General features: G+C 46.5%; 1 protein-coding gene across 5 annotated transcripts in view; it reads right to left on the bottom strand.

Annotated features, from left to right (window-relative positions):
- Positions 1 to 5,420: 5,420 nt before the first annotated feature.
- Positions 5,421 to 27,137, bottom strand: part of MORC2 (MORC family CW-type zinc finger 2) — a 45,378-nt gene continuing 23,661 nt past the window's right edge. Inside the window, exons 7-27 of one of the 5 annotated variants that reach the window (XM_036276726.1) lie at positions 23,864 to 24,023; positions 23,642 to 23,753; positions 23,008 to 23,133; positions 22,349 to 22,428; positions 21,573 to 21,655; positions 20,947 to 21,032; positions 19,501 to 19,641; positions 19,249 to 19,403; positions 19,007 to 19,135; positions 18,378 to 18,483; positions 17,942 to 18,074; positions 15,450 to 15,524; positions 14,987 to 15,364; positions 14,309 to 14,440; positions 13,545 to 13,599; positions 12,976 to 13,117; positions 12,624 to 12,863; positions 12,439 to 12,532; positions 7,058 to 7,246; positions 6,874 to 6,966; positions 5,421 to 5,779 (exon numbers count right to left, since the gene is read on the bottom strand). In XM_036276726.1, coding sequence (XP_036132619.1) covers positions 5,711 to 5,779; positions 6,874 to 6,966; positions 7,058 to 7,246; positions 12,439 to 12,532; positions 12,624 to 12,863; positions 12,976 to 13,117; positions 13,545 to 13,599; positions 14,309 to 14,440; positions 14,987 to 15,364; positions 15,450 to 15,524; positions 17,942 to 18,074; positions 18,378 to 18,483; positions 19,007 to 19,135; positions 19,249 to 19,403; positions 19,501 to 19,641; positions 20,947 to 21,032; positions 21,573 to 21,655; positions 22,349 to 22,428; positions 23,008 to 23,133; positions 23,642 to 23,753; positions 23,864 to 24,023 — 2,778 coding nt within the window. In that variant the 3' untranslated portion in view covers positions 5,421 to 5,710. The remainder of the gene's footprint in view (positions 5,780 to 6,873; positions 6,967 to 7,057; positions 7,247 to 12,438; positions 12,533 to 12,623; positions 12,864 to 12,975; positions 13,118 to 13,544; positions 13,600 to 14,308; positions 14,441 to 14,986; positions 15,365 to 15,449; positions 15,525 to 17,941; positions 18,075 to 18,377; positions 18,484 to 19,006; positions 19,136 to 19,248; positions 19,404 to 19,500; positions 19,642 to 20,946; positions 21,033 to 21,572; positions 21,656 to 22,348; positions 22,429 to 23,007; positions 23,134 to 23,641; positions 23,754 to 23,863; positions 24,024 to 27,137) is intronic. The other 4 variants (XM_036276727.1, XM_036276729.1, XM_036276730.1 and 1 more) reach the window with 4 other exon arrangements.

Genomic DNA, 27,137 nt, shown 5'->3' with positions numbered 1-27,137 from the left:
AGTTGTGAAACCAGGAAGCCCTACGTGCAGAGAAAGACCAACAGGCTACAAGCAAGCGGGACCTACAAGGAAAATTACTTGGAGATGGCTCTTTTAAAATGTAAAGCATGCAGCTTCCTTTCCAGGTCTTCTATCCTGCAGATATGAGAGCACCACACCATAAAAATATCTATACAACAAAAGTATTTCCTGTAATGACCCAAAAAAAGTTGGAAAACAACCCAGGGAAATGGTTTCATCTGAGCTCGGGCTTAATAGGCAGAGGAAAAATCCCCCACTCTTCTGTCTAGCGTGTGTAAGCTGGCCATCCGGTCCACAAGGCCTTGCACTCACCCTGGGTTGTGAGGAGCAACACCCCCACGGCAGCCGCTGCCCCCAGACTGGCTGGCCCAAGGCCGGTCTCGCACACCGAGGTTGGTCACATTGCTCTCCACCCGCACACAGGCTTGGGCATGGACGCTAAGTGCCACCTAGCACCCACCAGTCAGGGAGCTCGTGATACTTCCAAGGCACATGCGCAGAACGCAGCTGCACGTGTTGGGCAGGCACACTGCACAGGTGCCATTGTGTGCCCGCCTCACCGGTCTGGAGAAGGGATGTAGGAGGCCGCCTGGAAGAAGGCCAGGGGCCCAACAGGACTTAACGTTAAATACCCCCAGCCTCTGGAGAGAGATGGCCAGGTGAAAAGTTGAAACCAGCCCTCAGGCTCATGTTGTGTAATGATAGTTGATTTAGCATGAAGAACTCAAAACTCTCTTCCGAGAAATATGGCTCTCCTCACACTGCAGCCCCTGAAGCTCGCTAATAACAAATTGGTTTAAGTGGTGGGACACAGGGAAGCGGAGTGAGTCCAGAGCTTCAACAGAGGAAAATAGTTGTGGGGAAGGAAGGACAAATTCTAAGTGGTGGGTTAGAGCTGGCAACAGCTTCTCAAGAAACCTGCAGTTCAGGCAGGAAGTGGTCCCAGAGAATCCCATAGAAGCATCTCAGCAGAGTGGGTAAAAAAGGAGAAGGGATGTGTCCTTCAGATCCTTCCCCTCTCAGTGATCCAAGTTTGCCCCAATGGTATGAAATCCCTATCTTTGGCTAGCAGCAGCTGAGCATGCCAGCACCCCAGAAGCACCACAGGCAACTTTCAGAGCAGGCCAAATGGTTAAAAGGCCAGGAGGATGGCTGTAGGGTTTAGGAAGCAGTTGAAGACCTACAGGTAGCAGATGGAGACCAGTGACTCTTGGATACAAAGGCTGGGGGTAGGGCAGCAAGGGGCTTTGAGCCACCATTCTAGCTTCGATCACACCAATTCCAGATGATTGGCAGTCCTTTGAGCCTCTGGATAAATTTCAGGTGGAGAAATGACCCTGTGGCTAAATAAGCTGGGAAACCTGTACTATCACCTGACTCATATTTAGAAAACGAATAGGGAGCTAGGGTGGGCAGTGATTTGTCTGAAGCCTTGGGAGTTCAAAGGTTCTGCAGGACCCACCAGGAGCCCTAGTTGGGCCTGGCACATTCCAAGTTACCAGATAAAAATATCCAGACTGAAAAACAGGCCTGGCAACATTTGGGCTCATTGTTAAATGGGATGTGCCTTGCCAGGCCCTTCATCTGTTCACTCTATCTTTCTTACTGTGGAGACAGTGCTCCTAGCAGTTCTGAGAATGGACAGAGGCCAGTCTGAGGCTTCAGATGCCCCAGTGGAAAAAGTATGTTCCTTTGGAGAGCTGGCTCCCGTGGCCAAGCTAGCTGTTCATCTGCTCACAGAATCAAGAGCAATATGGCCTTTTGGTTCCAAAGGAAGCCTCAAAGGTTCCATTTCCAACAAAGGCAGAACCCTTCAGTGGAATCCTGAGGATGTTTCGGGTACCTTGGTCACCGCCAATACAGCCTGGCCCAGCTGCAGAACAACCTTCAAACACAAGTAGCTAGTAGAGGCACCGCCAACTTAGATCAAGCCTTGTGTTCTCCGTAAATGGCAGTAAGTTTGAGCTTCAACAGTCTTCACTTATACGTTCTAGAGCTGTGAACTCTTGGCCAACTCTGTTTGAACCACAGGTCTGAGTCATGTAAAACTTGGGAAACTGACCCAACAAGAGGAGCCAAAAAGCAGTTATTTAGATGGTAATGAAGAACAAACTAGAGAGTTTTTATCAGCCTATTAACCCATGCCTTTCTTTGATAAATAAAAATGTCAAATCCTTGTCCTGATCTGGTAGTAAAGCACAGTACTAGTCCTGAAGTGGGGTTTTTAATCCTAAATCTGTGGGGCACTTAGGGGTAGAGGGGGCTCATGTAAGGTGATCATTTTTCTGAGGTCACAAAGGAAACTTTGTTTCCATCTGATTTTTTTTTTTTTTTTTAGAGAGAAAGGGAAACTTCAATGTCAGAAAACATCAATCAGTTGCCTCCCAAATGTGCCCCAACCAAAGATCGAATCCTCAGCCTAGGTATGTGCCCTGACAGGGAATCAAACCTGCAACCTTTTGGTGTAACAGGACAATGCTCTAACCCACTAAGCAACACTGACCAGGACTTCATCTGATTTTCTGTAAATTATTTTGTAGAGTCCCTAACCCAAGATTCAGAACTACAACCCTGTATAAGAGAAACACCAATGAAGACACTCCATTTCACTTAAACCAGTTCAAACCAACTCAAAATCCATCACTTTTCACCTTTCAGATTAGTATAGACTGCATGCTGGCAAGTGTGTTGGGGAAATACACTCAGTGTAGGAGTTGAAATTGCAAGTTTTTTCTGGAATGTATCTTAGAATTTTTAATAGATCTACCATCTGACAGCCAGTTCTCTTTAAAATTTACCCTATAGACAGATGAGTTAATGAATATATACCCTCCCACAGTATTTTTCATAAATGTTAAAAACTGAAATGTTTATAAATAGAGGACTTAAATGACAGTACATCCAAATCACTGGAATGCTATGTGGTTGTTCAGAATAACATAGACCCAGATGGGCTATTCTGAAACAAGTTCCAAAATACACTAAGTGGGAAACAGAAACAGAGCAGAATGTGTGTACATTTGTATGCTCAGGATGGATACGGTCTCCAGGGAGAAAATTGCAAATCAGAGTGGAAGGCAAACTTGTCTTTCATTGTCCAGCCTTTTTTTTTTTTTTCCTTAAATCCTCACCTGAGGATCTTTTTCCATTGACTTTCAGATAGAGCAGGATGGAGGGAGGGAGAGAAACATCAATGTGAGAAAGACACACTGATTGGGTGCCTCCCGCATGACCCCAACCAGGGCCAGGGATCAAATCACAACCGAGGTATGTGCCCTTGACTGGAATCGACCCCGCAACTCTTTGGTCTGTAGGCTGACACTCTAACAGCTGAGCCAAACCAGCCAGGGTTCTCCAGCCTTTTGTATTGTACTGTTTGAATTTTTACCATGTGCATGTTACTTAAAAAAAAAAGTCTAAAGAACAGTCCCTGTCCCTCCCACACTTAAAAATAAGGTTGTTGCATTTATTCACCTATTTGCTGCCTTGAACTAAATAAGGACCTTCCTACCAGCCAGACCAACTCCCTCTTCCCAAGCAGGTCAACTGCATTTTATCTTCCCACAATAATGGCAGGAACTCTCCTGGGAAACAGGTTGTGATGAGCACAGTGGGCACACCCAGAAATTGAAGGTAAAATGTTAAAGAAATTCAGTATTTCTGTTTCTGTGGGTGTTGATGGTGAAGACAGAAAATGAAGATGGTAGAGATGAGGAAGAATTTAAAGACAGTTTAAAGCCATCATGGTGGAAAGGATGAAGAGGAGGAAGGTGCTGGATTTTACTAAGATAAGAAAACAGACTGAGTTCAGGAGTCTCACCAATAAAAGTTTATAGTATTGTATTTTGATTACAAGTGTGTAGATAAAAAACTTGAGTATTATCCTCTGGTAAAAATGCAGAACCAACTTCATCTTAGATTAAAACAGTGGATTTGGAGACAAAATAGACCATATGCTGCCTGGGATGAAGAGAGTGAGCTGAACTGGGGAGGAATCACCAGCTCAAGAAACCCCAAAACACTTAGAGAATCTTCCAAAGAAGCCAGGGTCTCTCCCTCAGTATTTTCCCAAACATCCCTCTCCCAGGGATGTGGTTTGGGGAAGCCCCAAATTCACATGCCATAGGTGCCTCTGGCCATGTGCACAAGTGGATCAGGACTCCTGATTCCAGTGTGGCCTGCTTCCCTCACCAGTGCTTCCCAGTCTTATGCAGACCTCACCGGGCGGCATGTGGGCCACTGCTGATATGGGGTGGAGGAAGATGACGGCTTGAATCACAGACCAGTGGTACAAGTCCTTCAGAGAATCCTAAATCCCCAAATAAGAGAGGGGAAGTGAAACCAGAAGTTTTCCAATAGCTATTGAAAAGAACTCAGCAACTCTTGCCTTTTTATTTGACCCTGAGAAATTGCTTGAGGGACACAGCTGAATGAGGCTGTGACTAGACAGGAGGGAAGTCCTGGTATGCCTCTGGAGAACCTGGGGCCCACCTCCCACACCTGTGGGCGAGTGGGGCTCAGAGACCTGTCTGCCCCATAGCAGGGACCCTGACTGGGCATGGTGGAGCCACACAGAGAGAAAGCAGAAACAGGACCTCTAGACCCTGCCACACCATTGACGGAGGCCACCACCAAATCAGAACCAGGGCTTCTTTCATATACAAGGTCCTTTCCTAAAAGAAATCCTTTGGAGTTTAAACATTTGGTTTGCTACCCAGGTCAGCGGTCTCACCAGTGTCAGATCTGTCTTCTCTTCAACCTCAAAATACTGAGATCAGCCTGGCCAGTGTGGCTCAGTGGTTTAACGTTGACCCATGAACCAAGAGGTCACTCACTGGTTCAATTCCAGGTCAGGGCACATGCCCAGGTTGAGGGCTTGATCCCCAGTAGGGGAAGTGCCAAGAGGCAGCCAAATGATGTTTCTCTCTCACCGATGTTTTATCTTTCTCTCCCTCTCCCTTCCTTTCTAAAAATCAATAAAAATATTTTTTTTTTTAAAAAGATATTGAGGCGGGAAACCTCACTGTCAATGGTTAACTAAGGAAATCACTCCAGCAGTGAGAATTTGGGTGATGGATGGTGAGGTTGAATGACAGGATCTTTCTTCTCCAAGCTGTTCAAACAAAGCCACAGCCAAGATGACAGTTGCTCAGGCCAACACATCCCTGACCTGAGACAGAAGCCACTCAGTGTCAAGCCACCTCTTGACCCATGGCCCCCTTAAGGGTTCCCTGAATCAGAACCCCTAGGGGAACATTACTCTGGGGGTCTCTTTCCCTCCCCTCCCCCTCAGATCCCAACACTGTTCATCTTCTAGGAGAGAAACCAGCCCTGCCCCTAGAGCCTCTCCAACTTCTGGATGGTGCTGGACTTGCCACATCTTGAGGAGCCAGGTACCAAGAGAAGTGGCTCAAGCTGGATATTCTGGTTCTCCATCTTTTGCCCCAGAGTCACGAAAAAAAAAGTATAGTCTCACAGCAGGCACAGCATCTTGTTTCTTTTAAAAAATAAATATTTATAAACTTAGGGAGGAAGATTCAAAGAATCAAGAGTATTTTTCCCTCCGAAAGCACAAATGTCCCATGTGAATCAAATCAACGTTAAGTCCACCAACACCCCCCCCACACACACACCCAGGAACTCTGCCTTGAGGAAGGAGCAGGGGAGCTGATCTCTGGCTCCAAGCCCCTTAGTCCCCCTTGGTGATCAGGTCCTCGATGTAGGCATCCAGCTCGTCATCTGTATTGATGTCAATATCCTGAAACAGAGTGGGGCAGGGTCAGCTGGGGGACATAAGGTGGTGGGGGCCTGCCTCACCTCCCTTCTTGCACCCTGTGGGGCCTGAGGAGTCCCTCCTCTCCCTCCACCCCTCTAGCTGTTAGCCCTGTCCTCTCCTGATCAAACCCCCACCCCAATCCTCTGTGTACAGATGACGCCCAGATTTTTTACCTCTGTCCTGACTCTACCCCAAGTTCCAGGTTGCCTTAGATGTGTTGCAGGCTTCAAAGACTCAATACATCCAAAACAGCACAACTAGACCCCTTCACCCCATGCTGTTCCCATCTCAGTACAGGCCACTACCTTCCCTCTGCCCATGGGCTCAAGATAAACCACAAGAATCACCCTTGTTTCTTTCCCTTTCCCTCAGATATTACAGATTTGCCCACTTCCCTCCCTCCTCACTGTCATCATCCAGGGTTAAGGACACCAGAATCTCTCGCCCAGACAACTGTGGGAACCTCACTGGAGTCCTGAGTTCTAACCTCTGCCCCCTCCAGGCCCTCCTACAACCAACCAGAGTAAGTCTTAGATTGTAAACTGGATGCCACACCCCTCCAATGACTTCCCACCTCATACAGGCTCCACCACTTCTCCTACAGCTCACTACTCTCTGCCTTAGGTCTAGGGTGCTGCTTTTCTCTCTGCCAAAAGCACTCACACTCACTGCTGCATGATAGGTTCCACCCTCAGCTCAAATACCTCCTTTGAGAGACCACCCCTGACCATCCTAGTAAAGTGGCCTCCCCTTTTCCAGTCTCTCCTTCTATTTACTTCATGGCACTTCCCACCATCAATAATTCTATCTCCTCCACTAGAGTGTCAGCTGTGAGAGCAGGGACCTTATCTTGCCTGTCTGGTTCACCCAGTATCCTCAGGACAGGCACAGAGCAGGCCCTCGGTGTTTACTGCCTGGATGAAGGACTGAGACCCTACAGGGCACTCCCCACTTTCGGGCCACCCAATCCCATCTGGGCGTCATCTGGAAAAGTGAAAATTTCTATTTTATGGCTTGGAGGATTATCAAACCAGGTTGTACATCAAAATCTCCAAACAAGGGCAAAAGTCTGATACCGTGGGTCTGGCTGGGATGAGGCCCAGGCAGCCGCACCACCTCCAGCCCTCCTGGTCAGGATGCTGTGCAGCCAGGGTTGTAACCACAGATTCCTGTGAGTGGGGAGAAGGGAGCAAAAGGTGCCCAAGCCCCCTCCCTTAGAGACCAGGTGGTCCAGCTGCAATAGAGGGTTGCCTGGCTCACCTCCTGCACCTTTTGTAGGAGTGCCACGATGTTGGTCCTCAGCTTCTGCAGCTTCTCCTCTGTCTCACGGAGCTTTCTCTCGGATGTGCGTAGGCTCTCCTCAGAGGCCTTGGCCCGTGAGTCGGCGCGACTCTGGTAGGAATGGCACAGATTCTGGAGCCCCACTTCATACTGTCTGAAGTACTCTTTCTGTCAGAAGAAAAGCCAGAGAGTGGGTGCATGAGCTCACAGGGGTCTCCAGGGCCCTTCTAAATGAGCACTGATTTCCCCAACTAGCTCAGCACAAGGATTCTGAATCTGAATGTCAAACACAAGGGACAAGTAGTCTCTAGCTCTGGAGCAGAAAGACCTTGATGCCCATCTTGAAGAGTTGCCATGAGAACGGGAACACACATGTGAAACACTCAGCAAAGTGCTTTGGCTGATAGCAAGCATCAACCCATGCACCAAGAGTTTGCCGATTTGATTCCCGGTCAGGACACATGCCCAGATTGTGGGCCTGATGCCCAGTGGGGGACATGCAGGAGGTGGCCGATCAATGCTCTTGCTCATCGATGTTTCTATCTCTCTCTGTCCCTCTCACTTCCTCTCTCTCTAAAATCAATAAAGGAAAAAAACTTTTTTAATAAAGTGTGGAGTAGTAATCTTAACTGTAGTTTCGGTAGATATGAAGCTTTTCAAGCTTTTAAAGGGTAGCAGAGCACTTCTTCTAAATGAAATGTTACATGGAATCTCAGTGTAAAAAATTACTTAGGCAGTATCTCTCTTTAGGTTTTTTTTCTTTTTTAACTTTTTTTTTTATCCTCACCCAAGAACATTTTTTGTTCAGGTAGAGTGGGAGGGAGAGAGAGGAACAGAAAGAGAGAGAGAAACATCGATGTGAAAGGAACACATCGAGTGGTTGCCACCCGCACAACCGACCAGGGCCGGGGACCAACTGCAACCGAGGGTACGCGCCCTTAGCGGGAACCGAACCCGGGCCTCTCAGGACCACAGGCCGAAGCTCCACCCGCTGAACCAAACCGGCCAGGGCGTTTTTATTTCTTTTCTAAGTTCAAATTTATCATGATGTACTTATAAATCATCAATGAGAAAAGTCATTTTAATGAACACAAAGTCACAACCAGCAGGTCCTGCCTGACCAATACAGTCCTCCCAACTCTAGCATTTCTTTCTATGAAGATGTATGAACTACCCAGCATCATTCGGTGGCTACTGACTGCTGCTTTTTGTTTGTTTTTTAATCCTCACCTGAAGATATGTTTTCTTATTGATTTTAGAAGCGAGAGGAAGGGAGAGGGAGGAAGAGAGAGAGAGAAACATTAATGTTAAGAAAAAAACATTGATCAACTGCCTCCCACACACACCCCAACCAGGGATCAAACCCGCAACATGAGTTATGTGTCCTGACCAGAATTCAAACCTATGACTGACCCTTCGGTGCACGGGACAACACTCTAACCAACTGAGCCACAATGACCAGGGCCTGACTGCAGTTTTTTAAAAGTGTTACTGACACCCTGGCTGGTTTGGTTCAGCGGTTAGAGTGTCGGCCCACGGACCAGAGAGTCCCAGGTTTGGTTCCTGCTTGGGGCACGTACCTCAGTTGTAGTTTGTCCCCAGCCTGGCTGGGGTCATGTGGGTGGCAACCACTCGATGTCTCTCTCTCTCACATCGATGTTTCTCTCTCTCTCGTTCTCCCTTACTCCCTCCAGCTCTATCTGTAGATGCAAAAAATATCCTCGGATGAGGATAAAAAAAATAAAATAAAAAATAAATAAAAAGTGTTACTGATAATTATTTACTGTCATTCACCTTATAATCTAGAATATTATCCTATTAAACCAAGATGGCAAAAGAAACTCCAAGTTCTACACAAAAATTTAATTACCTTGGCAGCACAAATAAATGTCCAAACCTGCTCTAGCTTAAACCTGCTCCAAAGTACTAAAATTCAGTATACAATGTCTTGAGTCTGACTGGGATTTGTATTAGTTTTTTTATTATTATTAAGTTTTTATTGATTTAGAGAGAGGAAGAGAGAGAAACATCGATGTGAGAGAGAAACACTGATAGGCTGCTTCCTGCATGCCCCTTACTGGGGATCGAGCCTGCAACCTGGACATGTGACCTGACCGGGAATTGAGCCGGGACCTCTCATTCCATGGGTCAATGTTCAATACACTGAGCCACACAGGCCGGGGCTTATGTTCATTTTTTTTTTAACTTTTATTTTAAAGTAATTATAGATTCACAAACAGTTATTATGTTTTTATATATACACACACATATATATCGGTGTGTGTGTGTGTGTGTTGTGTATTTGAATCTAGTATTTGCAGAACTCTTGTGGGTTTTATGGAACTCCTAGTCCAGCATGGTGGGAAAAAGGATGATCATTTAGACTGAACACCAGACTTTACTGTGTCCCTGACATTAAAAAAAATAGTTTGAGTTATTTTAGGCATTAATAATCAGGATATAAAGTTGATGCACTGGTGACATACCCCCTTTTACAAGAATAAACTAATAGACTATTTTAGGCTCAGACACTCCTACTGACTACGTTTCGGTTTGAGCAATGGAGCCCACTGCACCCAGGCTTTGCTATGAGTTTAGCAACAACTTTAAGGCAAAGCAACAAAGCTGACTGACAAGAAGATGCCAGGCCAAACCCAGCCAGCCTATCACCTGTTTGTTCCTGGGATCTGCAGGGCAACAGTTAAGACATGGAGCTTTCCGTGAGGCTTTCATAAGTGTTACATCTTCTAGCTTCCTCAGTGTACCATACCCTCTCATCTCACAGGGAAGCAAGATGGCACCATGAGAAGAGTAAGACCCTTGTCGTGAGGATTGCCTGGGTTCAAATCTGGGCCCTATCACAATAGACTCTTCACCTCTCGAAGGCTTAGTCTCTTCAACTCCTAGCCTCATTTCCTTTTTAAAAAGAGGCCCTGGCAGGTTTGGTTCAGCGGTTAGAGCGTCGGCCTGCAGTCCAGAGAGACCCAGATTTGGTTCCCACTAAGGGCACGAACCTCGGTTGCGGTTTGTTCCTGGCCCTCGTTGGGTCATGTGGGTGGCAACCACTCAATGTGTCCCTTTCACGTCGATGTTTCTCTCTCCCTCCCTCCCTCCCTCCCACTCTATCTGAACAAAAAATGGAAAAAATATCCTCGGTGAGGATAAAAATAAATAAATAAAATAAAAAGAGTAATGAAAGACAAAACCTCATATTTTTCTCTCTGGAAAAGCTTATCAAGAACAGCTGGCACATGAGGGCCAAACAATACACTCATCTTGCAATTTCAATTCCAGTTCTCTTCTCCAGAAAAACCACCCTAGAAAACATCTATTCCTACCATGAAGATATCCCACTTGATATGGATGACTCCCAGATCCCCATCTCCAGCCCTGACCTTCCCGCCCCCAAATGCTAGTACCCAATCTCCACATGCCCAATGGACATCACCAGAAATTTAGTGCCTGTACTTCCAGCCCAACACAGTTAAATCTCAGGTAATCATCTTTCTCTGATTAAAGTCCTGCTTTCTCTCCCAGTTAATAGCTTTGTCATAAACCTCTAATTCCCTCAGACTTGAGACACAAGGAAGCATGTGGCCTCTGTCTCCTCCACTCTCATTTGCCCAGTCAATAGCCAGTCTGTCAATGACATCTGACATGGCCCTTTCACCTGCTCCTCTACTCCCACCACTCTTGCTTCCATTCTCATTCCCTCACCTCTGATCTTTTACAGCTGAACTGGCCTCCTTACCCCTGCATCTCCCATCCACCCCTCCTACCCAAACATGCTGCTACCAGAGTTAACCTCTTAGGGGAAGGGCTAGCAGACTATAGCCCATGGGATACACCAGCTTGTTACCCGTTTTTGTAAATAAAGCTTCATTAAAACACAGCCACATCCTTTCCTTTACATTTTGTCTATGGTGGCTTTCAGGCTATAATAGTAGAGTTGAGTAGTTTCCAGAGACTGTGTAGCCTACAAAGGTGAAAATATTTACTAACTGGCCCTCTATAGAAAAAGTTTGTTGGTCCCTGCTCTAGATGTGGTTTAGACTAACAATTTCATCAGTTCAAACATTCTGCTGGCTCTCTTTTTTCATACAGGGTGTAAGCCACCATTCTTAAGACTCAACATTCAAGATGTATCATATCCTGGCTCTCAGGCCCCCTTCTTTCCTAAATACTCACACCCCCCCCACCCCTTACATATACCTGCTGCCTTGACCTCCCCCAAATGCCCTTTCATCCCTCTCAGCCTTTATTCACAAAAGTTCTCCTACCACTCTCTCCCCGTCCCCCAGGCTGCCCATTTCCACAGCCCTTATTACAGTCCACCTCACACCCAGATAACTGGTAAAAATTCAGTCTCCACTGATTCTTCAGCCCCTTGGAAGCAGGACTCTTTTGCTGCTGCCTATCAGTACAGGGCCTCTTGGGAAGTGCCACATCAGCATTTGCTGAGTTAAATAAGACTCAGTGCTTATTTCTATACATCACAAGCTTCTCTACACATCCCTCTGAGAGTTGAGTTTTAGGCACTTTGAGCCTAAGTTCTTTTTTTTTTTTTTTTTCCTTACCTGAGGACACTTTTCCATTTTTTGTTCAGATACAGTGGGAGGGAGGGAGGGAGAGAGAAACATCAACATGAAAGGGACACACCGAGTGGTTGCCACCCGCACAACCAACCAGGACCAGGGACAAACCGCAACCGAGGTACATGCCCTTAGCGGGAACCAAACCCGGGTCTCTCTGGACCGCAGGCCGACGCTCTAACTGCTGAGCCAAACTGGCCAGGGCGAGCCTAAGTTCTTCACTGTTGCCTGGGACAGGTTTACTCCCTCTGCCTGGGTAGAGGAAAAAAAGACATATTCATCATAAAATGTCAAACCAGGCCTACTGTCCCTAAGTGAGAACTCAAGCCCAGGGTCTCATGACACCAGAGTCATGTCCAGCTAAACCACTACTTTTTCCACAGTGTAAAGTTTCCTCTTCCATTCTCAATAATAAGAAAGGGAAGCTAGCCCAGGCCAGTGTGGCTCAGGGGTTAGAGCGTCAGCATGCGGTCCAGAGAGACCCGGGTTCGGTTCCCGCTAAGGGCACGTGCCTCGGTTGTAGTTTGTCCCCGGCCCTGGTTGGGTCATGCGGGAGGCAGCCACTCGATGTGTCCCTCTCACATTGATGTTTCTCTCTCTCTCTCTCCCTCTCACTCTATCTGAACAAAAAATGGAAAAATATCCTCGGGTGAGGATTAAAAAAAAAAAGGGAACCTGGCTGGGAGACATACAGCTGAGAGCTGGCAATCCCAACAAGCACCAAGGGGGGCATGCAGAGTGCAAAATCAAAGGTCAGGTCAGACTTACCAGAGGAAAGGATATCAGCTCATCTGAATTCATAGCACTCAGCTCCTTCTTGGAGATGGGGAAGCTTGGAGGCAGGAAGTACCGTAAACAATTCCTAAACAAGAAAGAAGGTAGGGACAAGAAATCAGAATGTCATGGAGAGGTAAGAAGCCGCTGCTGGCCCCAGAGCAGGATGACAAACACACCGGAGAATCTGGACGAGCAGGTCGATGGTCTCATGGTTGGAGCTCGGGGCGGTGGTGTCAGGCTCAATGCGGACGCAGTCAGAAGTGGAGGGGTCTGTCACAGCCACAGCCTGCTGGGCCACAGCCTGCTGGACCACCATGGATTCCTCCTCCTCGCCACCTTCCTGCTGTGTGTCAGGGCTCTGATACTCTGGGGAAGGGGGCTTCATCAGCCGCACATCTTCACTGTCTTTTTCCACCCTAGGGAGGACACAGTGTTTCTGTCATGTGTATCCCGATCTCCCAGAACGGGATACAGCTTCCCCCTGCCCTGGCCAATTCTTTTAACCTAGCCTCTTGGAAAAGGTATTACCAGCGGTCTCTTGGTGTTGTGTCTGTGGGCACGTAGTCAAACTTCACCTTCCACCGCACCACATGCTTGCCCACCTCCACAGCTGTGACACGGCCTGTGTACCACTCCCTGTTCACACGCACCTCCACGTGCAGCCCTTTATCTGAGAATGGGGATGGGGTAGAAGTCAGAAAACTAGACCAGATTCACCCACTCAGTCAGGGACAACTCGAGAAAGGTCGTCCCAGGGCTTGCAGGAACAAGAACCCCAAGGTGCTTGCCCCCACTATGCCAGGAATATGGAACCCAACAACGCTGCTGTCCCCATCTGTCATAGGAGTTTCAAAGAACAGCAGGATGAGTGACTGCCAGGGGTGAATGCCAAGAAATTAGTGCTAAAAATACAAATAAGGGTGTGCTGTCTGCAGAATTCTTCTTGGAATTATACTTGGAACCACTGTAGCACTGGAACCCAGAGCCAAGAAAGCTTTTGGAACCCAAGACTCCAAAAGCTTTCGGGATAAGGTGCTACTGACTGAAATGCCACTTTCCACTTTCCCACAGATTGTCAGATACCTCACTGAACTCACCTTTCTGAGCCTTCTTGAGGTCAGCTGAGTCTTCTTCCTCAGCACTGTCTGACAGCTAAAAGAAGAACAGTCTGTTAGACGCATTCCCCAGTGCCCCTGAAGAGCAGACTTTTTAAAATCCTCACCCAAGGATATTTTTTCCATTGTTCTTTAAATAGAGTGGAAGAGAGGGAAAGAGAGAGAGAGAGAGAAACACTGATGTGAGAAAGACAAATCGATTGGTTGCCTCCTGCATGACCCCCACCTGGGCTGGGGATCAAACCCACAACCCTGGTACGTGCCTTCGACCAGGAATTGAACCTGAGACCTTTTGGTCTGCAGGATGATGCTCTCACCACTGAGCAACACTGGCGAAGGCTGAAGAGCAGACTTCTGCATGACTAGCTGCCCAGGGTCATCAACTGTCACCTTCAGGCTGATTTAAATGCTTTGTTGACAGCCACTCCTTAAATCACTATCTTAGGTATCTATGCTTCTGTCACCTTTATAAACAAGATAGCAGGCAAGGGACAGAATGTCATGGACACAGGAAGCAAGGGTTTCAAAGCCTCCCTGATCTGCGTCAATATGATCTCAGACTTATGACTAGAGCCAGAAGCCAATCTCACTCAGGATCCTACCTTGCACCATGTTTCCAGTCATCTTTGTGAACTGGGCTTCTGAAAGGCTCATGTCACAGAGTACAAACAGGGCTGGTGCAGACTGCAGGTATGGGGTGGAAACCCGGGGAAGGAGGCTCTGAGAACTTCACCTTGACCACCTACCTCATTCAAGTCCTTCTTTTCCTCTTTCACAGCAATTTTGCCCCTCTTGGGCCTCTCCTTCCTCCTCTCAGCTTCTTCCTCAACTTCTTCCTCATCAGAGACTTCAAGAGCCCGTTTCCGACCAGGAGTGACCTAGAGAAAAAAAAGGTGCAGAAAGATTCCATCTGGTCTAAAGGAGCTTCAGACAGAAGCTTATATGCTTCTCAGTCCAGAGCAAGGCTAAGCACACCATGACATTACTCAGTATACAGCAACTCCTGACCCCGGTGCTCAAGAAGACTTTTGCTCAAAGCTGTCTCAGGGGAAGTCTTTTAATTCACTCCATACTTGGCCTGCCTGGCCAGCCAGCTGTGACCTCCCTAAGACACACCAACCACTGCTGCAGCTCAGCAAGATTATCTGTCCCCAGACCACAACCTATGCCCACAGCATGAGAAGCCAGTGGAGGCAATTCAAGTTTGTGGCAGACCAAAACTTGGGGTTAGCAGTGAAAGGCTCTCTCGATAAAGAACCAAATTGCTGTGTCCCGGATGGAGTCCCTTCAATCTATTAAGACTCCTCCTCCTCATGGGCAGAAATGATCTTCACCCAGGCTCCCCAACATAGCTTTGACACTGCTCCACTCCACTCCTACACCACGAAGGGTGGCTGGGGGCTAGATGAGGAAAAGCATCTCACCAGGGGAAGTTTACTAGGTGGCTCTGGCTTCTTGACTACTGGAATCTTGATGACTCTGGGAGTGGGGACCTCCCGAGGGCTCTTGGAGTTGGGCAGTAGAGATGGTGACAGTGGCTGCACCAGAGAGGTGGGCCGAGGTGCAGTCTTGACTGCAGTGTTAGCAGGTTTCCGGGGTGCCTCGGGTGGCTGGAGAAGCCTGGATGTACAGGCCTCCTCCCGGGCTGCCAGGGTAGGAGGCTTTGGGGCGGTGATGACAGGGGCCTTTCTGAGCTGGCTGGTAGGCCTGGGAGCTTGCAGAGAAGGGGGTCTGCTCGGGGCATTCTTGATCACAGCAGGTAAAGGAGGTGACCGAGGACGCTGAGGTCTACGTGCAGGTTCCTAAAAGAGGCCCAGAGTGAGTGAAAACATTTATCCTAGCACAGGACATCCGAGGAAAAGTCCCTCTCCTGCCCCCGGGCTTTACCTCAGTGGAAGGTCTAGTGGTTACTTCCAATGGCAATTTCTTCAGATCAGCTTGGGAGCGGATGGGTGTGGTTTTCTGCAGGACAAACATAATGATGAGCTTGTTTACCTATCTTGTAACATTCAGGCAAACTCTTTTTGGATCCCCAATGTAGGACAGTGGGCAAATAAAAAAGCAAACGTGGGTCACAGTCCTACTAATATGAGCCTTCCATTCTCACTGGGAAGACAAAAAATAGAGACATTAAACCATCAAAAAATTGCAGGATTCTATATAATTAATCCAGCAACTGAAAGACTGGACTAAATTCCCATAAAAGCAGCCCAAAAAAGGTGGGAAAGACCTGATGAATGAAGTCAAGAAAGGACAGGTGGGATTCAGCAAACAGGGAGGCATGCATGAGATGCTTGAGTTAGTGAGAGCATCTGCACAGACACAGAAGCCAGAGAGCAAAGAGCTTTTGTAATACATACAATAAAGGGCTGACACACAAATATATCTAAAAAGCCTCGACAAATCGCCCGGCTGGTGTGGCTCAGTGGATTGAGCATCATCCCATGGACTGAGAAGTCCCAGTTCAATTTTCAGTCACAGCATATGGCCTGGGTTGCAAGGCTTGATCCCCAGTAGGGGGCATGCAGGAGGCAGCCAATAGATGTTTCTCTCCTCTCTCCATTCCTCTTAAAAAAAAAAAAAATCAATAAAAACATATTTAAAAAAATTATCCTGGCCATTGTGGCTCAGTGGATTGAGCTTCGTCCCATCGACTCAAGAGATCTCAGTTCGATTCCCGGTCAGGGCACATGCCCAGATGCAGGCTCAATTCCCAGTAAGGGGTGTTGCAGGAGGCAGCTGATCGATGTTTCTATCTTTCTCTCTCCCTTCCTCTCTTTCTAAAAACCATCAATAAAACATTTTTTAAAAATAATTATTAAAAAAAAAATACCCTGACTAACCAAAGAAAAAAAACCCTAGAAATATGAGATATTAAGCAATTCTAAAAAAAAACATAACAGACACATGGAAAACTTGTCCAGTTTTAAAAATACAAAAGAAATTCAAATTACAAAATGTATACCTCTGCCAATCAAATCTGAAAAAACATTAAAAAATAAATGCACTGCTGATAGAAACACAAAAATTAATAGCTCTCCTGGAGGGTAATTTGGAAATAGTTTTTAAAAGCCATAGAATTTGCTCTGGCCAGTGTGGGTCAGCAGTTAGAGCGTCATCCCGCAGACCAAATATCGAGGGTTCAATTCCCAGTCAAGAGCATGTACCTGGGTTACAGGTTCGATCCCTGGCCCCAGTTGGGACACGTGCAGAAGGCAAACGATCAATGTCTCTCTCTCTCTCACATCAATGTTTCTTTCTCTCTCCTTCCCCTGTCTCACATTCCCTTCCGCTCTCTCTAAAAGCAATTGAGAAAATATCCTTGGGTGAGGATAAACAAAAAATAACAAACAAAAAAAGCCATAGAATTTAATTATGCACTAAAAATATCTCTAAAATAGTATAAGTGTATACATATGTCATGATGTCCATATTTCTATGTGGCTCAGTGGATTGAGCATTGGTCATTTCACAGACTGAGAAGTCCTGGTTCGATTCCCGGTCAGGGGGCATGCAGGAGGTAGCCAACAGATGTTTCTAACTCTCCCTTCCTTTCTAAAACCTCAAAAAAAAGTTTAAAAATTATATATATATTTCTTGAGTTTTAAAACATTCATAAATGAATTGGACCACTCTGTAATATATAAACAAAAGTCTTTTTTTTGTTTGCTTGTTTAATCCTCACCCGAGGATATTTTTCCATTGATTTTTAGATACAGTGGGAGGGAGGGAGGGAGGGAAACACTGATGTGAAAGAGACACATCAATTGATTGCCTCCTGCACGATCTTAAGGCCAGGGATCGAAACTGCAATGGAGGTATGTGCCCTTGACTGGGACTCAAACCTGCAACTCTTTGTCTGCGGACCAATGCTCCAATCGCTGAGCCAAACCAGCCAGGAATAGTCCAGTCTTTTTTAAAAAAGAATAATCAGGCCCTGGCCGGTTTGGCTCAGCGGTTAGAGCGTCGGCCTGCGGTCTGGAGAGACCCGGGTTCGGTTCCCGCTAAGGGCATGTACTTTGGTTGCAGTTTGTCCCCGGCCCTGGTTGGTCGTGCGGGTGGCAGCCACTCGATGTGTCCCTTCACGTCGATGTTTCTGTCTCTCTCTCCCTTCCTCTCTCTCCCTCCCACTCTATCTGTACAAAAAAATGGAAAAATATCCTCGGGTGAGGGTAACAAAAAAAAATAATAATAATAATAATCAGGATGCACTTGAGAACCAGTGTGCCTGGAGATTGGGGTTGAAAAGCTTTAGCAGTACTCATGGGTGAGTGGAGACTGAAACTGAGCTGAGGGAATGAGGAAGCCTCTGAGAGTTCCTGTCCCATGTGGACAGACACTACACAGCCTGGCTCTGCCCACTGCCCAAGACCATGTACCTGCAGGGCCTCCAGCTTCTCCTGCTGTTGGCGAATTTTCTCTGTCAGCTGCTTCTGCTTCTCTTCCTGTGTCTTCAGGTCCTTTTTGAATGTGCCCAGGGGAACCTTCTGCTTCTGCTCAGAAGCCTCACACCTATATAGAGAGGGTGCTAAGGGGGCTGTGGGAAAACAAGGTAGGGCAGAGTCCTTCCTCCTCGGCCAACCTATGCTGTCTTTCATCAGGGCAGCCACCTCAGAATTCCCAAGTGCAGAGAATTAATACTCACTGCAGGAGACATATATGTTCTTATTTCTGGACACTTATTACATGCAGCAAGACAGATGTAAAGATGTGAGCAATGACCTCAAGAAGTATAGCAAGTTATTTACCCAAAGAATAGAAAAAATATGGTGGGAGGATGAAGATACCACAATCTCGTTAGAGAAAAGTGCTCACCAGTCCTGTTCAGGATCAGGGTTCATGGAGCAAACCCAGGTGTCAGGATACTCTTTTTCCACAGAATTCAGCTGGAAGGGGAGGGTCCGCCACTTCAGACACAAATCTGTGACACAGAAATCACCTCCCCAAAGTCAGCCATGCCTACCAACAATATCTATATAGTTAGGCTCCTCCCAGGCAGGCCCAAGGCAAATATGACCCTGACTTTCCATTATAAAATCTTCACTCTGGCTCCAACTGTGCCTTTCTTATAGAACAGTATTTCTTCTCAGGAATAGTAATACCAGCAAAAATGGAAACTTTATATCATGGACTCTCAAGGCCCCCAGCCCCTCTCCCTCCTCCAGTAGGATCCTGGCTCAATCATCCATCACACTATTAAAAATGTGGTAACAAACCAAGTGAAACCTGGCAGGTTAGATGACCTTCTGCCTCAGTCAGGAGGAACAGGTGGAACCCAGCACAACCCTAAGACTGAACTCCCAGCGCCATCACCAAATAGACTCATATCCCTAGTGCAACTGTAAGTCCATGAATATCAGTCCAGTCAGAAGGTCAGCATAGGGATGGAGGGTCATGGACTATGGTGGGAAAACGTCAGGAAAGGGTTACGACCACCGACTCACCACATTGGATGGTGGTTGGGATTTCCATAGCTCTCCGGCGTTTGTAACGCAGATCACTGGATGGGGGCTGGTTCCAATTGGCAGAGAGGTAGCCAAATTCATCCCAGAACTTGATGATTCCCCGTTGGGCTGGAAGGCAAACACCCACAAATCTCATTAGAAGGCAGCCTCTCCCTGTTCCTAATTTCACTCCCTCAGGAAGAGAGTACCCTAAGGCTAGAGGTAAAAAGAAACGGCATTACCAATGGCAATGTCCTTCCAGTATTGTGCCAGGTGTTCCCCCATCGCCCGCAGGAGATGCCGGTACTCCTTGGCATCAGCAAAGTCCTGCTTGTTGTGTGTAGGCTCCAGGACCAGGTAGGGTACATCAACAACTCCAACAACCCCACCACATGCCCTACAGGGAGAAAGAAGACACAACTCTGTCACCCCACTGGCCAAAATCCTCCTACCATCTGCCTTGGGCTGGGAAGCTCTCCAGGGGCAGTACTCACATGCCCCCTTCCAGCTGTGGGCCCACTTTCTCATACATCTTGATCAGGCGGCTACAGTTATAGATGAACATGCCATCCAGATCCCGGTGTTCAATGTTGACCCCAAAAACAAAATTCAGTTCCTTAGGTTCTTTAAGTGCTCTGAGAATACAGAAGATAAACTCTAGTAGAACAACCCAAATACCATCACATTTAAGATGTGTTAAGCTTAAACTTGAGACATGTTTAGCTTTCATTCAATGTATAACCTGTTAGACTTGATAGAAATGACTGTGCAATGACTCTAAGCGTCCCTAATTAAAAGCACACAATTTGGGCCTTTGGTAACAAAACAAGATTGTATTTAGGTATGAATGGGATACTGTGAAGCTGCTGCAAACCTGTAGTTACATGGTGAAGAAACACAAGGTTTTCTGCATACCTACTCCACTAATGTGACAGTAATTAATTTTGAAAAGGCAAAAATTCACAATGACGTATATGTGATAGAAGAGACCATGATGTGATAAATATCAACAAATCATGGAAGCTGAAAAGCAGATGGATAAGCAGTAGACTGACTCAGATGGAAGAAATATGAAACCTATGCCTGTGACAAAGGGGCCAAGAAACAAGCCAGGAATTCAAGGCCCAGAGCCCAGAGAGGCTCCAGGCCTAGAGGTGGGAGTAATGAGCCAGGACAAATGCCCATTCAAGATGAAAAAGTCCAAAACTCAATCTATAGCATTATTCCACAGTTTTAACTAGGGATAAAAAAAAAATTAAGAGTAGCCTGGCCAGTGTGGTTCAGTGGTTGAGCGTCAACCCATGCACCAAGACGTCTCCGATTCAATTCCCAGTCAGGGCACATGCCCAGGTTGTGGGCTCAATCCCCAGTGGGGGGCGTGCAGGAGGCGGCCAATCAATGTTCTCTCTCATCAATGTTTCTATCTCTCTCTCTCCCCCTAAAAACCAATAAAGAAAAAAAATATTAAGACTAGATATCACCAGATGATAAAAGTATATGTAAGTTTAAAATATTTTTAATGTTCTGTATTTTACAAGTTTTATAAAACTAGCATTTTCTATATTCTTTAAATGAAAAGAAAAAAGGAAAGGAAGAAAAGAAATGGGGAAAAGAGGTAAAAAAAGGAGAGAGGGAGAGAGAAGGGAGAAGAAAGAGAGAGACAGACAAATAGGTGCCAGTAAGAAAGGTTTGGTGTTCAATTCAAGGTGTTGGCACCACCATGTCTTTTCCTATCTCAAGAAAGAACTGAGCTAGGAAAAAACTGTTCTCCTGCAGTGGACATCTGACCAGCATTTGGGATTACAACATTAATGGCTCTCTCAAAACAATCTTTGTGACAGAATGACAACTTGCGGGGGGGCATTTCTCAAGCTCTTTGTCAACACTTAGTACAAAAGCTCCATAATTTTAAAAGATCAAAGGCCAACCCTGGCACGCACCGCTGCTTGGCATCCTTGATCCGCTTCTTGACATCGGCCTCTCTACGCAGGGTAATGGCTGTGTTCTGGACCTGCCTCAACATCACCTGGAAACAAATGTTAGCACTAAGTGAGGTGCTCTGGGCCAAACAAATGTCAGCATCCTGAGGAGGTGCTCTGGGCCACAGCAAGGAATATTATAACACATCTATAAATTCTTACTTTAAATCACATGGATGCAAAACCATACCTGAAGATTTACTTCTTTTCTACAGAAAATGGGGACAAACTCAAAAACTGTGTTTCACATCACAGGCTTATTGACATAGAGGAAACACCCCCAAGTGAAACAATAGTCTACAGAGGTGTGTGTCAGAATGGGAGGGTCAGAGAACTGCTCTGACCCTTACCACTGTGTGACTGGGGCAAGTGATGCTTTTCACTTCAATTTCTCTTTCTATTGGGATGATGAAATGATTAGCCAAGATTTTTCTATACAGTGTGTTCAATAGTGATTATGGAAACAACATCCCATTTTCAGCATCAGGGCAAGGGGTTCTTGTCTACTTTGGGGCTGAACCAGGCCAGCTCTGGGATTCTACAGCCAGAAATGCTAGAGAACAGTCTGCACAGGTCTGGAGCCTTACCCTGGAGTCCCGTGTGAGGTCTCCACCTATGCGTAGTTCCAACGCCCGAGCTTTGCTCTCCGCCTCCCGAGCCTTATCTTCAGCTGAAACCCAGAAGAAACCACAATAAGGAATTCAAAGGTTCAAAATTCTTAGTAATTCCTCTTGGATCCCACAGTGCAGTCCCTACTGGATGGGGGACGTGTGTGTGTGTGTGTGTGTGTGTGTGTGTGTACACACCCTGTCAAGGAACAGGTGAGTGGTGAACAACCAGCCTGCTTGAACTGCAGTCAGTTCAAAAAAGAGAATCAAGGGCCCACGGAAATTGGCACTATTTATACCTGAAATATGCTTTTCAAACTTTCTAAATGAATCAAAACAGATCAAAAACTGCCAAAAGCAACCTGCGTTAAACCCTTAACAGGAGCTATAAGTTATCAAAGTCCTCAACCAATCACTCTCCATTAAGCAGCCAAGAAGCCCTGTTATCATGGTAGACCTGGAGATTTTTGCCCTGGAGTCATAAAAAACAATTTCACAAATATTTGGGACAAAGAACAGTTTGGGATTCTTCACTCTGAGCAGGCCCAGCAGTTGACATTGTTTTAGGTAAGTCCCTACAAATGGCTGAAGAAGAGAAAGAGTCTGGGGAGAAAAACTGCTAAGAGGATAGGCCAGCCAGGGGAGGGGTGCAGCAGGAACTGCCCCAGAGTATTGGATGGAGCTTTTTCCTAGATCTTGCTTTGGCCACAAGTGGTGTTCCCCACCTAATTCCTCCTGCACAGGGGGGATATTACCAATCCGTGCTACGTGCTCAGCTTTCTTCACCTCCTGCTCTGCCCGGGTCTTGAAACGGCTTGATGTGTACTTGTACATCCTGAATAGGGGAAAAGGCAGCCTAAGGGCCCAAGCAGTAGGGGGCAGGGTGGCAACCCAAGCAGCTCAGGAAGCACCCTGACTTCCTGCCTCCTCTTCCTGGCTTATCACGGTTAGTCAAAGCCAAGTTTATTTCAGCAAAAAGACTCAATTCCTTGCTCTACTTGTCTCTTGCCTCCTAATGCAGTTTGATCAGCAACCTCCCTACTCACCAGGTGTCATTAATCCCACAGCATGAACAAACCTCAGTAATTAGCCAGGGCCTTTGCTTTTCCTGTGCAGTGTCTAAGGGCCCCTTGGCTCTGAAGCTGAGGTTCCAAAAGCTCACTGTGCCAGGCAGGGTACCCTCCACAGAGGGCACTCATACTCAGTGAACTTCACCAGCCAATCTCCACAGACCACTGGCCACCTCTGTCCCTCCCTTAGGACCCACCATAAATCACAGGCAGCTTAAAGGCCCTAACACAGTCACTGTCAAAACCTCTCATCTAGTATCACTCCAACAATGCCCTAAAGAAGCATGGTCAGGCCCTGTCCTCAGTCCAAGGGAAATAGCAGGCCAGGGTGGGAAGGTCCCTACCTGGGCTTATACAGGCAGCAGGAGAGCCTCTTGGTCTGCACCTTGTGCCCGTGGATGAAGATCCTCATTCGGGGATCAATATAGAGCACAGCAGCATAGGCACGAAATGAGCGCCTCTCTGGCTTCCTGGAGGTGGCAGGAACAAAGGAGTGCTGTCATCTGCCCTACAACCAGCCTCACCAAGGGTACACTAAGACAGCCTCCCTGCAGGCCCTCCACCTTGAATCTCAGCTTCTCTTGCCACCCTGAAAGTGTACTCTCTCGGTGCTGGCACCACATCCTGATCCCCCTCACGTCCCCAGCACAGGCACCCTATAGACACCTGACCCAGCCCCACCATGGACCTGACTATTCTTCTCCCCTCTCTAGGGCCTCAGTTTCTTCTTCTGTCAAATCAAGGAGTTGGAGCAAGGGATCATTAATCTTTTCTTTTGGCTTAGCTAAGGATCTACTGTCCTATTCATTCCTCTGCCTTGTGGTAAGAAGATGTGGAGTTCTCAGCTTCATGAACTCTAATACTGGGAAATCCAGGGACTGAACTCTCCCCTCTCTCCCTAAAATCACTTCCTGAGCTTTTCCCAACTGAGAATGGATACCAGTTCCAGGGCTTCCCTCCCTTCCCACTCACACTTACGTGCCCTCTGGGGAAGTCTCTGCCATCTGGATATCTCTTGGGTTTGAGATTATGTCTAACTCTGGCTCTCCATTATCCATGAGTTTGAGATTGAAGATGATCACCAGTGTTCCTAGGGAACAGAAATCCTTTCTTTCTGCCAGGCACCCCCTGCCCATTCCCATTCCATTCGTGGCTCTGGAACTACAGATTCCAGGTGATGCGGGCTCAAAGCCTACTTACCACTGTCCCCAGGAATCTTCATGAACTGAGTCATCACTTCCTCCTCATTGCGGAAGGGAGAATACTTGTAGATGAGTTCTGTCTCGATGGAGAACTTTTCCAAGTTGTCTGTGACAGGGTCCCGGGTCCGAGCATTCCAGGTGGGCAATGGGACTATCACCTTTGGAATAAGTACAGACGGACACTTCTCCTAAAATGTGTGTTCATCTTATCACTCCCCATACGACCCCAGACAAGTGGCCCAAGCTCCACAGTTTCACACCAGAGGCTCTGTGGCTTCTTCCCCTTCCCAAGACTCAGCCTCACATCACTAGGTCCTCTGGGGTACACTGGGTTATGCCCTGCAAAGGTGTCTCCCTGCTTGGGATATCTCTGGCAATTTTCCTAGTTTGGTAATAATTCTAGTTTTTCCACTAAGAGTACATTTGAAATTATCTAGTGAAACTGAAAATACACATAAACATAACTTACAACTCAGCAATTCCACTCCCAGGTATATATCCAAGGAGAAACTTTTATACATATGTACCAGCACACATTTAAGAACAGCAAAATAGCCACTACAAAGTGGATTAATTAAACTGTAGCATATTTATACAATAGAATACTGTGCAGTGATGGAAATAAACTAACAGCTACTAGCATCAACGTGGATGAATCTCACAATGTTACAAGACAGAAGCAAAATTAAAAACAAAACAAAACATGAGTCCATTTACACAGAATTCATAAATACACCAAACTATTCAAAAATGCATACATAGGTGACAAAATTATAAAGAAAAACAAGGAAATAATCGTCACAATGTCACCTGAAGGCAGTCTTTCAGAGGTGCAATAAGCAATCTGACTGGTGGGAAGTATACTGGGGACTTCTAGCATCAGCCTATGACGGTGGCTACACATTGGTGCTTGCTTTTTAATTATTCTCTAAACTGTACATTCATTTTAATACACTCTTCTTTATGCATAGAATTTAATCTTATGTCTAAATAATGTTTTATAAAATCCTACCCTTGTCAATTATGCCTCAATAAAGATGGAGAGGGAGGCAGTGGAAATCCAACTCTTTCTTTAAAAACCCTACTTCAAATGCCACTTCCCCAGAGGATTCAATGATGTACTCCACCCTCCCCCATCACCACCCAGCCCTGTATGCAGACAGCTTCTCATGAAGCCCTGCAGATGGCTGACTGCTGGGATTCCCTCGGAAGTTCAAATCAGATGGCCTACCATGAGGAAAAAAGAACTCTGTATTTTAACAAGTGCCAGAATGATAAACTGTTAAAGAGTTCTGAGACATTTTGCTGGTTTCTAAGAAGCTTCATGCCTATAGTATCCAACCCTAGGACTGGTTTGGACACATTCCTACCCAGCCAAAAATGTTTATTTTGAAATCTTGGCTGAGTTCATACTACAGTAATAACCCAAAATAGTGACCTTCTAGCACCAAGTAGGGAAAAATTTCAGCCTAGCCTTTTCACCAGGGAATGGAGTTCCATGTGTTGTGAACTTGTACCTCACTCTGCACCTCCCATTCTTCACAGCAGTCCCAGGTGACAATGGCATTATTTAAACTGTGGGCTTTCATTCATTTCTATTGGCACCCACCCCTGCCATCAAAACACTTCTTTAGTTTCAGTGTAACCACTGTCCTGGTTTTCCTCCTACCATTCTGGCCACTCCTGTCTCCTCTGGCGCTTTTCTCCTCTCCCTAGCCTTTAAATATATTTTTATTGATTTTTTTAGAGAGAGAGGAAGGAAGAAGGAGAAAGACAGAAACACTGATGTGACAGAGAACTATCAATTAGCTGCTTCCTACATGTTCCCTACTGGGGATCGAGCCCACAACCCGGGCATGTACCCTGACTGGGAATTGAACCCGTGACCTCTTGGTGCATGGGTTGATGCTCAACCATTACACCACACTGGCCAGGCTCCCCAGCTTTTAAATGTCGGCATGCTTGAGATCCCAGGTCCTCCTCTCACTCCACAAGCTCCTTTAGTTCAGCTCATCTGCTACCAAGGCTTTCCTCAAGCTCCAGACCCTGAATTAACTTTGAGTGCCCAGGATAAAACACTCTTCCTCTCTAAGCTACCCCTCTCTTTCATTCTTCCCCTGCTCCAGACAGCCCACCATACCCAACTGTCACACCAGAACCTGAGTCATCCATGACCCCTCGTTCCCCTTTCCTCTCTCCACTGATTAAACACCAAACCTAGGGTCCTACATGGTAAAGAGATGAAGACTCCTCCTACTTCTCTCATCTCCCTGCTGTGAGTCCCTTCATATTATACACAGCCAAGGCATTTCACTTGGTCCACTCCAACACCCTAATCTTTCCACTCCAATACCTACCCAATAACTAAACAGATCTTTAAAAAAAAAAAAAACCTGATACTGCAACACCCTTGTTTAAATTCCCTTTAACAGTTGTTTTTAATAAAGTCCCACCCATATACTTACCAAGGCCCTGAGGTCAAGCCTGACCTGGCCCTCCCTGCTTTTTAGAGGCCGCCACCTTTCTTCAGGTGGCCCCTCTACAAAGTCCCTTCCCTTCCAGCCCTCAGGGCCTTAAACAGACAATTTTTATTGACATGAACACCCTCCTCCCACCACCCTCATTCCATAAGAAAACATTCCTGAAAACCCCATCCTACCTTTTCCCAGGAGCCTACTCTTTCCAGCAGCAGTACTTCCCTGATTTCAGGTATGCTGACTGAATTGACACTCACCCAAAAGGCAAACTTAACTCACTTGCTTGCCAAGTAAAGATGGTAAAAAAGATTACCTTTTATTCCCAACATGAACTAATTTGCGATGTTTTAGGTTCACATCTAAACAGGGCTAATATAAATTTAATCATAGCTAACCAACAGAAATAAATTAGATTGAAACTTTGGTTTTAATTCATCTATCTGCTGATGTGACAGCCATGGATTTCTCTCTACAGACCCCCTCAACCCCTTCTCTCAAGCTCTGGCCTCCCTTTCTCACATATGAAAGGAGAACAGAGTCTCCAGTCTGAGGCTGGCAGACCAAGGCCTTCCCTAATCGTATCCCCTGCCACTCCCACCCCCACCTATACACACACTCAATGAGGGGACAAAGGCCTCACCAGACCAACTCTGCAGTTATCTGAAATCAGAATATTGTAGATTCCAGCATACCAATAATCAGCTAGGGCTGAGGGTCTGTTGCCATTTAGCAAAGAACATACACTATACACTGATCTTTTTCATATGCTAACCAGCTTTACTACCTACCCAGGCA

This window comes from Molossus molossus, unplaced genomic scaffold, assembly GCF_014108415.1.
Source record: "Molossus molossus isolate mMolMol1 unplaced genomic scaffold, mMolMol1.p scaffold_m16_p_22, whole genome shotgun sequence".
NCBI lineage: Eukaryota > Metazoa > Chordata > Mammalia > Chiroptera > Molossidae > Molossus > Molossus molossus.
Note: the sequence above shows the minus strand (reverse complement) of the source record. Positions and strands in the feature narration are given on the sequence as shown.